At 57.6% G+C, this 13,976-nt stretch overlaps 5 protein-coding genes across 5 annotated transcripts; 1 reads left to right on the forward strand and 4 right to left on the reverse strand.

Annotated features, from left to right (window-relative positions):
- Positions 1 to 483: 483 nt before the first annotated feature.
- Positions 484 to 1,833, reverse strand: B0I36DRAFT_346956 (uncharacterized protein; the record flags this gene model as incomplete). The annotated part of the gene is made up of 1 exon (XM_046156516.1): positions 484 to 1,833. One exon carries the CDS (start codon positions 1,831 to 1,833, stop codon positions 484 to 486), a length of 1,350 nt encoding a protein of 449 aa, XP_046015214.1.
- A 1,451-nt stretch (positions 1,834 to 3,284) lies between these two features.
- On the forward strand, positions 3,285 to 4,200 carry B0I36DRAFT_88440 (uncharacterized protein). Its single transcript, XM_046163514.1, has one exon. The coding sequence runs from the start codon at positions 3,435 to 3,437 to the stop codon at positions 4,014 to 4,016; it is 582 nt and encodes a 193-aa protein (XP_046015215.1). The 5' UTR covers positions 3,285 to 3,434; the 3' UTR covers positions 4,017 to 4,200.
- A 184-nt stretch (positions 4,201 to 4,384) lies between these two features.
- On the reverse strand, positions 4,385 to 6,118 carry B0I36DRAFT_360549 (uncharacterized protein; the record flags this gene model as incomplete). Its single annotated transcript, XM_046158327.1, has 1 exon — positions 4,385 to 6,118. The coding sequence occupies one exon, from the start codon at positions 6,116 to 6,118 to the stop codon at positions 4,385 to 4,387; it is 1,734 nt and encodes a 577-aa protein (XP_046015216.1).
- An 89-nt stretch (positions 6,119 to 6,207) lies between these two features.
- Positions 6,208 to 6,972, reverse strand: B0I36DRAFT_88438 (uncharacterized protein). The gene has a single exon (XM_046163513.1). It carries the CDS (start codon positions 6,735 to 6,737, stop codon positions 6,297 to 6,299), a length of 441 nt encoding a protein of 146 aa, XP_046015217.1. The 5' UTR covers positions 6,738 to 6,972; the 3' UTR covers positions 6,208 to 6,296.
- A 6,135-nt stretch (positions 6,973 to 13,107) lies between these two features.
- B0I36DRAFT_88481 (uncharacterized protein) lies at positions 13,108 to 13,974 on the reverse strand. Its single transcript, XM_046163516.1, has one exon. It carries the CDS (start codon positions 13,932 to 13,934, stop codon positions 13,338 to 13,340), a length of 597 nt encoding a protein of 198 aa, XP_046015218.1. The 5' UTR covers positions 13,935 to 13,974; the 3' UTR covers positions 13,108 to 13,337.
- Between the last annotated feature and the right edge of the window lie 2 nt (positions 13,975 to 13,976).

Consider the following 13,976-nt stretch of genomic DNA (forward strand, 5'->3'; position numbering starts at 1 on the left):
TAGCAACGTGCCTAAGGTAAGCTGGGAGGAGATATGGAATATGAAACAGACAGACTGCTCGAAAGGAACAGGTGTGTGTCTGTGTGTGTGTGTGTGTATAATTGGACCCAGAAGAACCAGCTTCGGGCTGTGAGGAAAGGGGAGGGGGGCTCGGGCCAAGATGTCTGAGTACTGTAGAGAGAGAGAGGAGAGATTGGGAAGGATGGATGTTTATAAATTTGAACTGTGAGATTCAGGTGGTGGTGGTGGCCTTTTGCTGGACGGTATATGTTGAACGTATAAGTCTTGGGAACAGGCGTAGGAGGAACGAGTGTAAAGAAAGGAAATGAGGAAGAGGAGGGGGTGGTGGCCGGGATGAGTAGGGTAGTTGGTCGACAAGGCAACAAAGCGGACGGGCTCGCGTGAGCACAAGTCGCGAGGCGCCATGCACCTCTCGTTGTCGAATGCTGGACCCGCTTGCATAAGCACGAAGAGCACACCGGCTCATTTCGCTCGCTTCGCGGACCGCTCGTCATCGTCGGAGCCTCGCTTGTGCTTTGCTGGAGTCTTGGGCGGTGCACGAGACCTGCGGTCGGTATCGATGAGCTTGCAAAACTTGTCGTACCACGATTGCGGGACGCCCTGAAGCCTGTCCCGGATGTCTAGCAATTTCTCCTCGTGCAGGACCAGTATCTCTTTGGGGATAAGGCCATGGAGGATGTCGACAATGAAGTCTGAGTCTGCCTCCCCCATCAGCCAGCTGAAGAGGTTGAGGTCTCGTCCAGAAGGCGTATTCGGGTTCATTCCGACGTTTAATTCCACCAGTTTGTCCAAAATATGGATCAGAGCTTCGGCAGCGCTATCGAGAAGCCAGTCTTCAAGTGGTTCGGAGTCCGTGGTGAGGATGACGCGGATATTCTTGACCACTGCCTTGAGACTCTTTGCACACCACCTTGCGTGTCTCGACTTCTCCGGCCCAATGGACTGGGTGTCCGCGTCGCTGGCCCGCGCAACATATTTGGCCACGATGCATTCCGCCTTGTGCTGAAGTTTCCGAAAGGGGTTATTGACACATCTGTCGGGCTTCGTGACGGAGAGGAAGTATTTGAAAAACTGGTCATTGTGGAGAAGCATTCGAAAGATGGTCTTCTCCAGGTCGTTTTGCTGCACAATATCGTCGTCGTCATCCCCCGGTCCGTATAGGTCTTGGCGATACATCTTGACGGGCGTCTGGTGAAGGGAAGCCAGGATCTCTCGACTTTCTTGGACTCGGCGAGGGACTGGGCCCCAGGACCTGTATGTGTCGTTGCATTGCAGGCCATTGGCAAGCGTATCGATGTCGTGGTCCGTGATGGCCTCAAAAATGTCACCGAGTTCCTCGGCGTATCCTTTAGCCGACATGACCAATGGCTCGACGGTGTTGCCCATGACTTGGCCGGCGATTTGGTCCAACAGCCACAAACCAGCTCGGCATCTGTGCGCCGAGGTGCCGCATTTGTTGCAAGAGGAAATTCGAGGCTCAGCTCCGCGCGACGCAGGAATGGAGATGGTGTGACGAGTGAGCTCGAGGACCTCGAACTTTGCCGTGTCTTGGAGCATTGAGTAGTCGTGCAACACCATCTGGAAGGCATCAATGTCCTCGGTGAAGAATGTCTCGTTGAAGTCGTCCTTCTCCTGGCGGCTGAGGTTTTTCATGGAGTACAAGAGCCCGGCCGGGCTCAAGATTGTGTTGCCGTCATCGTCGAGAGCCCCGACCTGGACGTCGAGTTCCCGGCCCTGAGCGTGCAAATGTGACAAGGGCATCTCGGCAATGGAGAGAAGGTTCATGCGTCGAGTAGGTGATTCCATCGACATGAAGGACAGGCAATGTGTAAGTACGCCAGGTGAGAGTCATGAAAGGCGACAGTGTTGACCAAACGAGTGGGCACAGAGCTGGACGCTTAGGGCAATGATATATGGCAAGTGTCCCGGGGACGGGTAGAAGATGTGGAGACGGAGCATCGAAGCCACGGAGCAGGCGTACGAGGCCGCCTTTGAGACCTGCCGGGGCCGCAGGGCCATCGTGAGGGTGCTGTCACCGTAGCCCATTGTGCATCGGGCGGGCCTGGCAAGGCGGCCGACTGCAAGACTGGCAATGCCACGCTGCTGCGAGCCCGCATCATGGCAAAAGAGTCGAGTCGGGAGGGCACCAGCAAACGACGACAGGGGAGGCTCTTTCTGGGAGGGAGAGGCAGCTAGCACAGGGCAGCACAGGGCAGCACAGGGCATGGCCGATGGCATCACCACCTGGCGATGGACGGTGCAAATGCATTGCGGGAGGGAGCTCGTCGGTCAGGAAGCCAATGGCAGCAGGGCAGCAGGTCGGCATCGACGACGAGGACCCAAGCGGACGGATCGACTGTAGGGGCCCTTGCACGGGTGGAGGGCGTTGTCTGCCTTGGGAGGAGAGCGCAGCAGCGGGCCCCCAGCACTATAAAAGCCTGGCAGCGGCCCCTCCTGCGGCCCGGCCATGGCTGCTCCTGCCCCGAAGGGTCTCCAACGGCGCACTGGGCCGCCAAAGACGGCCGCAAAGCCCCAATCCGTGCTCCAGCCGGCCGCACCACGGGCCGCCTTGGCACCGGCCCATCTCGCGGCCCAAGGCTTTTCCCTCTCTCCTCCACCTCTCTTCCACCTCTCCTCGCCCGCAACCACCGATCACTCATCACCCATCTTTGCCCTTGCACACCTTCAGTAATGCATGCCAGTCCCGCTGCCTCCGTCTGCCACGGCACGGTCCACCGCCAACATCGTAGCAGCTGCTGCTGCTGCTCAATGGCGGGCCCCACGCCCACCTCTGACGGGCAGACAGTCCGCCTCGCACTCTGAACCGAGCACACGAGGCTGAAACATCAGAGACTCTCTGCGCAAACCTCGATCCCACCACGTCGCTTTTCTGCAGCGCGCTCCCGAGCAGCACCCACCACCGTCCGTTCTTCAGCCAATCCGGCTGCTCAGCCCACGTGTCAACAGCAGCAGCAGCAGCAGCAACATGATGTCGGCAGGAGAGCCGTTGCCATCAGGGGGCAAAGGCTGACGGCAAGCGCCTCCCGAACCACCCCGGCCAGCATGCAACATCGACAAGTAATGTTTGTGCAGCCAACTGTCGACTTCGAGCATCGAGGTCCGCCAGCCGAGCTAGCCTCGTGAATCTTACGCTGCTTAAGCCAGAGCTTTTACCCCGCCAGTGCAGACACATCCTTGTCCGGCCAATTTGTTCAACCCCGAGCAAGCATCAAGCATCGAGCATCAAGAATCTCCGGCTGGCTCTCGTCCCATCCTGGATGAAGCGCTCACAGCGTACTGCAGGCTATCCTCGCTCGCCGACGTGATTGTGCAATCTCAGATAAATCCCACAGGATATAAATTAATTTTTCTTTCGGCGACAATTTGGAAAAACTGCAGATCAGTCCCAAGTCATGGGAATACACTTGATGGTCTATTACAGCCAATGTACCCGCGGGCATGGTTCACATGCATCATTGTTACCAAGCAGGTTCATATGTGCTGCAAATGACAATCGGCCTCGACGCATCCGATTCTGCATGCCAAGCTGTGTACGCCTACCCTCCGCGAGCGCCACATTACTCCAACACGCATCATCACACGACAATCCAACTAGACTCGGGGCTGGCATTCTGTCTTGTCGTCCTCTTGGACGTTGTCGACGTCGTCGACGTCGTTGCCGGCGCCTCGGCGCTCAACTGTCGAATCACAACGCCCGGTGTGCGGCCCCGGTGTTACCCACCCGGCCCCTCTCGCCGGCCGGCGCCCCACAAATCACGCCGTGCTTAAGCGCCGGCCCGCGTGGTCGGTCGACTGCCCGGGTCGTCATCCTGTGCGCTGCCCCAGGCACACACCACATGATAAGCGTGCCACGAGCACAACACATGGCTGCGAATTCACCGATCAGACTCCGGCTCACAGCATTCCAAGCGCATTGGTCTCAAACAACCGCCTGCTGCCCGCCTTTCTCGCGCAGCAATGCATGCGTTGTCTGATGTGCACTTCGCCCGCGTTGGGTCGCATGCCGAAGCAGCAGCCCGTTTCCGAGGCCCGCATGCCACTATCGACAGCCGTATGACTTCAACCTAACGAGTGAAATGGTGTGTGAGCAGGAGACTGCGGACAGAACCGGAATAAGGTAGGCAAAGCAAGGCGAGGCAAGGTTAATCTCGACTGCCCCCAGGATGGTGACTCTCAAGGCACTCTTGGTAATCCAGGCGTGCGGCATTCACTGTCCCGGCAACGGGACTTGATGCCATTGCGTATCTACTTATGCATTGCCCGTTGAGTCTCTGCTTCATTCTACTCCTCTTGCCCTTGCTGTGCTCTTGAGTATGATCTGAGGTTCGGCCCAAGTCATATCTCATCTGGCCGCGGCATTACCTGCTCTAAAGTCGTCAAGTCGTTGGAACACCTCTTCCAGGGCAGGTCGACCGTAGTAGTTGTCATCCAACTCTCCTCTGGCTTTCAATGCCGCCCTTTCGTCCAGAAACTTGGTCGCAAATTCAACCTCACTCGCCCAGAAGGCGCTCGCAGCTGCAATGACGTTCTCCGGCGTTTGGTGGCCACCATGCAATGCTCCCTCGAGTACCATACGACTGCTTTTTCTCATTACGGTTCGGCTCAGGGGGGGCCTTCTTCCTCGTGTGCAGTCCTCAATCAATGACCGAATGGCTGCAGGGCATCTCTCGAAATCTGGGAACTCAATGTGTGGCTCCCAGCGGTATGACTGCCAAACTGCCGCCTTTTGAGGTCCACTGACACCTTCGAAGATGCACCATAGCACGCGACCAAGCATGTAAACCTCGGCAGCTTCCTGCTCTCGAGGCGATAGAGCCAGTCCGGCGCCATTGTAACCATTTTCGGGATTGCTGTACTTGTCTGCCTGTAGGCTCTCGTATTCGGGCACGACAGCGATGAGTTTGTCGAGATAGGCTTCCTTGAGATTGTCTGGGAAATCCTCTTGCTCCGCGATGAGGCGCATGTACTCGATGGCATTGACCTCTGGTGCGGCAAACTCGCACCATACGCCCCGTTGTTCAAAATCGATCATCACAACATCTCCACCTTCGGAAAGGACAATGTTGTCGAGCCGCAGGTCAGGATAATAACCGAATGAGTGTTGGCGTAGATGTTTGAGTGCACCCGCAAGCTGAAGCGCCCATTTGACTTGATCCTCTGTCGCAAGTTGGCCATGCGCGCGGAGAGGTGGTAAGATGTCCCGGAGTGTGCCCTTTGCATGGTAAAATGTGGTAAAGCCACAGATGGCCTTTTTGCCTCCGAATTTGCAGTCCTTCTGCACCAGATGCATGGGATAAGCGATGACGTTCGGATGTGGCTCCATGGTGCATAGAGTCTTGAGCTCATGATAGAGGTATTTGGCGCCACTAGTCAGAGCCTTGAATATGAAAAGCTGCTTCTGGTATTCAACGAGACAGACACTGTCATGCAGGACTTTGACTACGTGCAGGTCTTGAAACTCTATCACCTCTGGCAGCACGACTTCTGGGCCCCATAGCTTTGCTAGACTCGACAACGGCATCAACTGGCGCTCAAGATTGTGATTCAGGCCGATCCTGACATCGACCTGCCGCACGTCAAGGGAGAGGTTTTCGAAAACGATTCTTGACCCGAACGGCGCGCTGGTGTAGAAGCGCTCGAAGGCATCAAAGTCTGCAAACTCGGTCTGCGTCCAGTGCTGCAGGACCCGGACGATGAAGCGAGACACAGCCAGTCGCGACAAGCGGAGGCCATCTTTGGTGTGAAAAGCTACTGAGAGGTCTAATTGCCGCCGAATCCTAGGAGTCTGGTCTTCAGGAATGAAAACGTCCATACGCATAGGGGGAATCTTCTGAAGAAATGTGGGAATCGCGTAAAACTGGGTGCCAAGGCCAGCACAACCATCCACGCGCCAGAGCGCCGAAGGGTAGTCGTCGAGACTGTCAATACGATTCTTGGGGTTGAGAAGAGACTCTGACCAGTCACTGGTGCCCTCTGGCCCGTCCAGCTTTTGCCGAATGTCTGTGGTCGTGATTTCTGGTGCCCATGCGGCTGTTGGATGGACAACCAACTCGATCACTTGGTTATGTAGCTCCATTGCAGACGGCCTCGTCCGTAACGTCTAAAGGGTGTCCAAGTGGATTAGGATGTGTGCAGTAGCAACAGGCAAGACTTATGCTTGGCGGTTGGTTGGAAGGATATAAATGGCCAGACAGCGAGCCATCTGAAAACGGTGCTGGTGGGTTTACCGCACGGCCGACCGCCGTGGCCTCTGATCAGGAATGCCGTAATGACTTTGATGAAGACGAGGAGTTGGTAGGCTTGCAAGGCTGGGGGAACGTGCCATCAAAAGCAAGCAGGCATGTAGGGACAGATGTGTGGATGAGATGGAGCCGAAGGGCGATGATGAGTTGGGGCATTATAGTGCCAGCAGTGAGGCGAGCAGGACAGACGAGTCGGGCCGCACAGAGCAGTCCCGGCGTGCGGGCAGGAGCTGCAGTCGATGCGGGCACATCTGCATCTATACCAGACCCGGCAGCAGCAGGCACGAGGACGTCGAGGCTCGTGTGGCGGGTGGTTGACGATGTGTGCGCTCGGATGGCTGGGCAGCGTTCCGAGGAGCGTAGTGCTTCTGCAGCGGGCCGGGAGGCGTTTTGAGGCGTGCAGAGGCTGGGACGAGAGGATGTGAGGGCGACTAGATTATCGACGGCTTTCATGCTCGAGACCTGGGGACGTGTGCGTTTACTCGGCTGCTGCTGCTGTTGCTGCTGCTTGGACCCTGCCAGGTTGTTCTTGCTTCTTCTGCACCACCAATGCAGCTCTCAGGAGCGGCGGAAAGTGCTGGGAGGGGCCTGGCCTGGCCCCAGCCACGCCACGGTCCAGGGATACCCAACGCTGATCGGTCGTGCATCAAAGTCACGTCTCAGGCGTGCAGACACTGGAAGAGATGCACAGAAACAGGTACATCAAATGGCCGCCACGAGCTGTTGCAGCCATGCCCGCAAACCACGGATCTTGACCGGCTGTCGCTTCCCTGCTCGTGCAGCACGCCCTCGCATCCGATCGGAGCTGGGATCACGACTCCTCCCTCATGCCGGCTGCTGCACATGGGCCCCCAGCACCCGCACGACTCGTCGGCAGCCATCAAACAAGAGAAACAAACGGCCCGCTCAACGCTCGACACCGCCTTGTGTCAAGTTCCGGCGTCTCAATGACGTCGCATGCCAGCTGGCAGAGGCATCTGGGGCTTGAAGGTGCACTGGGCTGGGAGCATCTGGCCATGGTGAGGACCTTGCCGTCACGCCCTTGCAACCTTCGTCGGGCGTCGGAATAATTAAAGGCAAGATCTGTTCAGGCACTCATGCCGGCAATTGAGTCAATGGTCGTCGACAGCTGCTGCAGGCCAAGTCTCGAGCACCTTGATTGGCTCACGACTTTGGAGAGTCTTTTTTTTTTTTCGTTGTTAGATCCTTGCAGGCAGGCAGGAAATGTCCAAGCGCGTTTGCGCTGGTCGGCCACAAGATCGTTCCTTGGGCACGAAAGAGGTCTATTTGGGTGACTTTCTTGGAAATGAATGACTCGGGGATCTGGTCGTCACTGCAATCGAGTCAGGCGCTGCATTCGCCAGGGTCGATGGTTTGTGTCCTTGTTAAACCACTGAGGACTCTAGGCGCCAGAGACGCACGCACAGCAGTATCGAATCGGGCAACGCAAGGCACAGACAAATTGAATCACGATTCATGCTCACCGACTCATACGAGCTTTAACCCCCGTAGGTCGATGCAGAGTTGGCTGCCTCCTCCACTGGGCAACGATTCTGCAAAATCCCGGATCGCAAAGGACCTCTATCGCCACGCTAGCCTCTGGTAGCATGTCATATCACAAGCCGCCTGGTGCACGCGATGCCATAAACTGACTCGTTCTTCGAGCTGCGGATCATATGGCGGTACGGTCTTTGGTGTGAGCCCATGCTCCTGAGAAAGGGTTCGTTTTCAAACAACTTCCGTCATTGGGGCTTTTGTTCCCGCATACGACACGTCGCGTCCTGCATGAGTCAGTGATCCTATCAGAAGCGGCATAGTTTACACAGACTTGAAGCTAGTTCTTTCGTTCCGTGACTGCACCTGGAAGTTCCTGTCTCCGTTGGGGTGGCACTTTTGAAATGCCAGTCATCAGTGGGCCATGGACATGTCTAAGACCAAGTCGAGGTTCTGTCAATGACTCGACGAATATGCCCTTACAGGGTGAAGGTCCTGGCTTGCTGGCTGTCTTTTCCGGATCGCCTTGGTCCTGCTCAAATAGCATACAGTCATGAGCATACATGCTGTTCTGCGTCGCTACTCACACACTCCCCAACTGTACGAAGGGATAGTCTGCAGCGTGCGGGAGGGCCTTCCTTGCGAGGAATATTCGATGCTTTTGAAGCATGGTGGAAGAGAAACCAAGCATGAGTTGTCGACTACGACAAGGCAAGGGCAGCTTCGCAATATGTACTTGTTACATAGTCGTATCAAGCACGATGCCCCTCGGCTGGCGCTCAAGTTCCGGCCCACATGCCAAATAGAACAGGTATACACGCATGATCCTTGATAGCCAGGCATTTAGACTCTATTCTAAGGCGAATGCCAGGGGTGGTTTCGGCAAGTTCCACTTAGCGTAATGTTGCATGTAGCGAATTATGGAAAACGGCCACGCACTAGAGGTCACCGGGGTGTCTGGACTGAACGACGCGACAGGCTGGCAGGCTGGTCTAAGCAGTCCTTTCCCGAGACAGCCAGGGCCATGATTAACGATTGGCCTGCGACATTCAGGAAGGTCTATGCGACCAGCTCGGGGCCTAGTCACTGGCAGAACCTGCTCGTCAAGTTGTTGGATAAATCAACGACGACCCGACTTTGACGCCGAAAGCGTGGTATCACAAAGGGGCGACAAGCATTGGAGCCGCATGTCTTCCATGTGAGATCAACAGCACGCTCCGCGATCAGCAAAATAGACCGCCTGGACCATCTCTGGGGCTAGGCATATATGAGTTGGAGGCCTAGCTCCCCTTTGGATGGGCCGACATGGCATATCGGTGCTTTCGCAACCACTCTGGATCGAGTATGGGGTAGCTCGGTCACGATGCCGCTCGGTGAGAGAGAAATAAGGATGGCGATTGGGAGTTCATGGTCGTGCCGGACAGGCCTGGCAATTAAGGTTACGAAAGTGCCGACAGCCTAGCCGTTCATGCTGAACTACGTTGTGGCCCGCAGGACGAGACATGCTTTCGCGAACGTTCTTCTAGCTTGCCGCAGCTGCTGGCAGGCAGGCAGGCAGGCAGCAAAGCCATAGGATGCCTACGCAGCCCTATGCAGCCCTGTGCACCCATACGTGATCGAAGGGTTCGACGACGTCGATCCGGCTCGGCCGAGGCAAGGTCAACGACACAAGACAGAGAGAGAGTGAGTAAGAAAGGCAACCTGATTAGGGTTGGGTCATCTCGAGAAATGTATCCTCAGGTCACCGATTGTACCATGCCGCCTCTCTTCTCATCGCGAGATATGCGAACGCGTCCGAGCCTCGGTTGATCGGGGATTTGGCCGCAAAACGGCCAGTCAATCATTCGCCTAGAAGTATCCTCCCTCCTCCCTCGGGGCCGGGCATTCCGTTGTCGCGTCGCCCCTTTGGCCATGTTTGTCTGCCACGGTAAGCCGCAGCAAGGCTACGGAGGATTAACCCAATCCATCCTTCCCATGACGAGGCATCGCCCTGCAAACTGTTCCGTCATGCCACACAGGAGCCTGTAGAGTTGCGTACCCGTCCAGGTGAAGAGGTGGGCGGCGGCGCACGATGTGGCAGGGCTGAAGATGAGCAGTTCTCCGATGGGGTGCCGCGCCACACTTGTGAGAATTATGGGCTGATCTTACAAATCGCTTGTCGGTGGACAAGGACACGGAAGCAAGTAATCGACCCCAATTGTGGCGACGTGCAGCAATGCAACCTCCGCCTTTTTGGGTTGAGGATTGGCCATGGCCAATGCTGATTTTTTTTTCGAAAACTGAAGCAGGGCGAGCAGGACCGCCGGCTTGGGATCCAATCAACAGGTCGTACTTGCGTAATGATTTTATCCCGAGGCTGCTGCTGGAAGAGCCGGGGCGGCTGACTCACGGACATGACGGCAGAGTGGCGGTCAAACCGTGATTGGGTTATTATTAACAGACCTGCCCGTGTCGGGCGGATGACTGACGTCGCCGAGCCTCATCGCTGGCGGACTGGGCGCCGCCGGCGCACCCATTTATGCAAAGGGAGGTGACGACAATGCCTCGCGAGGCGTATGCGGTCGTGTCACGCTGGCAAGGATCGTGATGCGCAGAGCGCTGCTTTTGGAAAACGTCGTGTCAACGGCCAGGGCTGTCAGGTCCGCCAGCCCTGGAAGGTGAAGCACGGATCCACCCCGCTGTCCCCAACTTGTTCTGCCGCAGTTGGAGGTGTAGGCATGACAGCCGACCGGTGTGTGTGGGCGGGTGCTCGACAGCACCAATCGCCATGCTCCAGTCCAAGGTCGCTGACTGAGTGCTTTCGGTCCGCCCACGTGATTGTGCCTCCTCGTTCAGGGTACACTGGCCGGACCAGCGGACTGGCGGTTGGTGGGTTGGGGTGAGCCCCTTCCAAGCCAAAGCAACCCTCTTCGCGATGTGCCGAGTGCTGACCTGCGTCTGCTCCAACAAGACGAGGCTTGGTTTCCAGAGTCGGGGACCAAGTGTCGGCTGCACGCGCTGTCTCAGGCAGGCGGATGGCAGTGGACCTCGGGGGAACCAAGAGCTTCGAACGACCAGGCTTCTGGAAGAATACTCGAAGAGGACAAATGGGCCCGACAAGCTGGTCCCACTTTCTGTTCCAGATTTTAGGCTTCCCTCCACAAAGCTCTCAAACACGCGGTGCAATTCCAACTCCGCTCCAAGGCGAGCGGGTGCGCCATTACTCTGGGGCTATGGAACGGCGCGTTCCACTGGCGTAAGCACATGGCAATCCTCACGTGGGGCGGGCCATGCCTTAGCTTGGTCGTGCTGACAGCTGTGTCGCAATCGTCATGGCAGACTTTATTTCAAGGCATCCACATGATTGAGCGCGGGGACTTCCCAAAGAATACAGCGCCGCCGAAAACAATACACTCTGGTGTGGCCCGAACGCGATTTGTAATTGATGACGAAAGTTGTGCTTGGCCAGCCCTGTTGGCTATCATGGATCACGGAATGCCAAAGCTGTGCGGAACATGCTGAGACTTCGACACGGCACCAGATACCCAGATGTCCGCTATGGAAGAACCACACGTCAGTATTACCGGCGCATGACTCGATTTCTGGAAGCGTAAACTCTTCTACGGCCGATGAACGTCTTGGTTGGAATTGTCGGCGTTCATTCCCGATCCCTGGCTACATGGCCAATGATTGCGCCAAATACTCGGGATAGACGGGCCACAAGGGTTGCGAGCCAGCTTGTGATACGTGGAATCCATAGTGGGGCCGTTGGAACTTGGACACACCCTTGGCGATGGAACGTGCTGCAGTATGGCGGGCATTGCCTTGGCAGCCAACACGGTTGCGAGCGAACAACCTCTGTTGGAAATGGTTGAGCAGACCTATCGTGACACGACACGACGATAGCTCGGGTCTGGTCCAGTCATCTCAAGACCTCGTGATCAAATGACGCTCTGGCGTCGACGGCGAGATGCAGGCTCACACTAGCCGTGCTGCTATTTCGGGACCTTGATGGGGCATCGCACAAGTGGGAAGCGAGTCGATAAGCCGTAGAGACTTGCCCTTGCGCAGGGCGGTAATTGCCGCTGTTCTCGCACACCAGGCCGCAGGATGCGATGATCCTAGGTGTCTATCCTTCCCACAACAGTATGTAGCAGCAGTATGTATTAGAGGCTGGCCGAGCACGGTAAGCCAGCCCGCATGGAGACACGAGCTTGGCAGTGAGCGTAATCTGCAGAACCCTGAACATCGTCTGCAGGTATGTCATGTGCCATGCTTGCTCATCTTGACCCTGGCATCGGCTGAGCCTTGCATGCAAGTCGAGACTCCTCTCATCCACCCGCCCACCACGGGCTCGGCGGGTGCTGTCGGGTGCCCGTCGTAAGGCTCGTGACTCGGGGACGGTGCGCGCAGGCGTGGTGATGGGTGTTGGCGTTGGCCATGCTGTTGGAACGGCGCGCTGGCCAAACGCTGAGTTGGCAGAGGCGACAGGCGGATTGGCACAAGGGCTTACCTTGTAGCAGGCCCTCCGTCTGGCCACAGGCCTGCCGGGCGACGCTTCGGGAGCAGATCCCGGCAGGCCACGAGTGCGCTGATTTCCGTCTCGACCAGGGGCGGGGCTTGCTCATCGCGGCGGCTGCGTGTTGTCGAGTTGTCAGAGGCAGTCGGCGCATGTGCCCAAAATGCTGCCGAAGTGGCCGTGGGCACGACTGCGCTGCCGTGGAGCCATCTCGACCTGCTCCTCCTCTCTGCCGGCAGCCCTTGTCCTGGGACGACATCTCCTTTGTCCTCGTTCTCCATCCTCTCCATCGCCATCGCCATTGCATCGCATCGCAGGACATCGTGTCGCCCTCGCCATCACCGCCTTTGTCGCGGCGCGCAGCTACCACCAGCGGCAACCGCTGCTGCCCCTCGCCTGCCTGCCAGCCAGAAACCTCTCGGGCCTGCCTCGTGCCCCGGTCCTCTCTGCCTCACGGGCTGCGTCGTTGTCGTCCGCCGACGCTGTCGCTCGTCTCGCAGTCTGCATTTGACCGCCTGTCTGCGCTTGCGTGTACGTCAAAGTGCATGGCACCCGGTCCAGCCTCGACACTGTCTTGTCTTACCCCCAGGTCAGCCCTAGTCGCGCGCGAGCTGGACGACGCTCTGCTTGCTCTCGCCCGCCCCCACATGCACCGGTGAGGCCGTTGCGCTTCCACGGCCGCGCTCAGAGTGTCGCGACTCGATTGACCGACTCGACACCACGCCCACAACGGTCGCGCAGCACGCAAGGCTCCCCTTAACCCTGCCTGCCTGCCTACCTGCCAGTTGCAGCAGCAGCAGCATCCCTCTCTCGCACCCAAGCCTCCGATCCTGCCCACCCGTCGGTCGGCCGCCCAGACTATTGCCGCCACCAACCATCCCGGCCGCCGCCACCAGCGCCGCACTACCCTTTGCACATTTCCACTTTTTCTCGGGTCCCGGTGCGTGGCCCCGATCCATACAATTCCACAGCGGGAGCTAGTGCTTAAGCTAGTGCGTCTAGTGCCCCATCCCATTGTTCTCTAAACGACCACCGACGCCCTCCCCCGTCAGACCAACCGTTCACCGGCCACTGAAGCCTTGCTTTGTTGCGCATCGCCAGTCCCTCTCGCCGAGTGCCACGGCCCTGGGCGCGGGCGATTGCGGATTACCGGTGTCGACCGGTGGGGGTGTGTCGTGCCCCGGTGCCTCAGCACGGCGCAATAGCACACACTCGAGCAGCGTGTCAGTGCCATCTGCTCCGCTCATCACCACTTCACCCGCCAGCAGAAACCGCTTGCTGTTCGTGGCCGGGCCCAGGGGTTCTTTTGTTAGCAACAGCCCCCAAATGATCCTTGGGACAACGTGGGTTCCATACCGCAACTGAGGACATCGTTGGCTCCCCTGGCCAGCGTCCGGCCTTCCTTCACTCTTCGCACACCCTCCCGGATGCGCATAGCGCAGAGCGCAAGGTCGGTGCCCGGCTCTTGACGCCTCTTCACAGTCGACCGATGTACTACTATACACATACATGTACTTGCTTGTCCCTCCGTCGAACACACCCTCTGCTTGCCGGGTCCTACAATGGTAAGCCTCTTCCTCCTCCGTCCACCCCACCTCCCCTTGTTCTCCCAGGTTGTTCGTGCTACGCTGGCCACGACCGGGTGCGGCTTGTCGCATATTTCAACCTGATGTCCAGTCCTTTCCTTAATTGACCCATTT

The sequence above is a fragment of the Microdochium trichocladiopsis genome (genome assembly GCF_020744255.1).
Source record: "Microdochium trichocladiopsis strain MPI-CAGE-CH-0230 chromosome Unknown B0I36scaffold_3, whole genome shotgun sequence".
Taxonomy (NCBI): Eukaryota; Fungi; Ascomycota; class Sordariomycetes; order Xylariales; family Microdochiaceae; genus Microdochium; species Microdochium trichocladiopsis.

What these genes read in the sequence shown, in the direction of transcription:
- B0I36DRAFT_88438 (XM_046163513.1), bottom strand. Translation starts at nt 6,737, where the DNA reads ATGAAAGCCGTCGATAATCTAGTCGCCCTCACATCCTCTCGTCCCAGC.
- B0I36DRAFT_88440 (XM_046163514.1), top strand. Translation starts at nt 3,435, where the DNA reads ATGGGAATACACTTGATGGTCTATTACAGCCAATGTACCCGCGGGCAT.
- B0I36DRAFT_88481 (XM_046163516.1), bottom strand. Translation starts at nt 13,934, where the DNA reads ATGCGACAAGCCGCACCCGGTCGTGGCCAGCGTAGCACGAACAACCTG.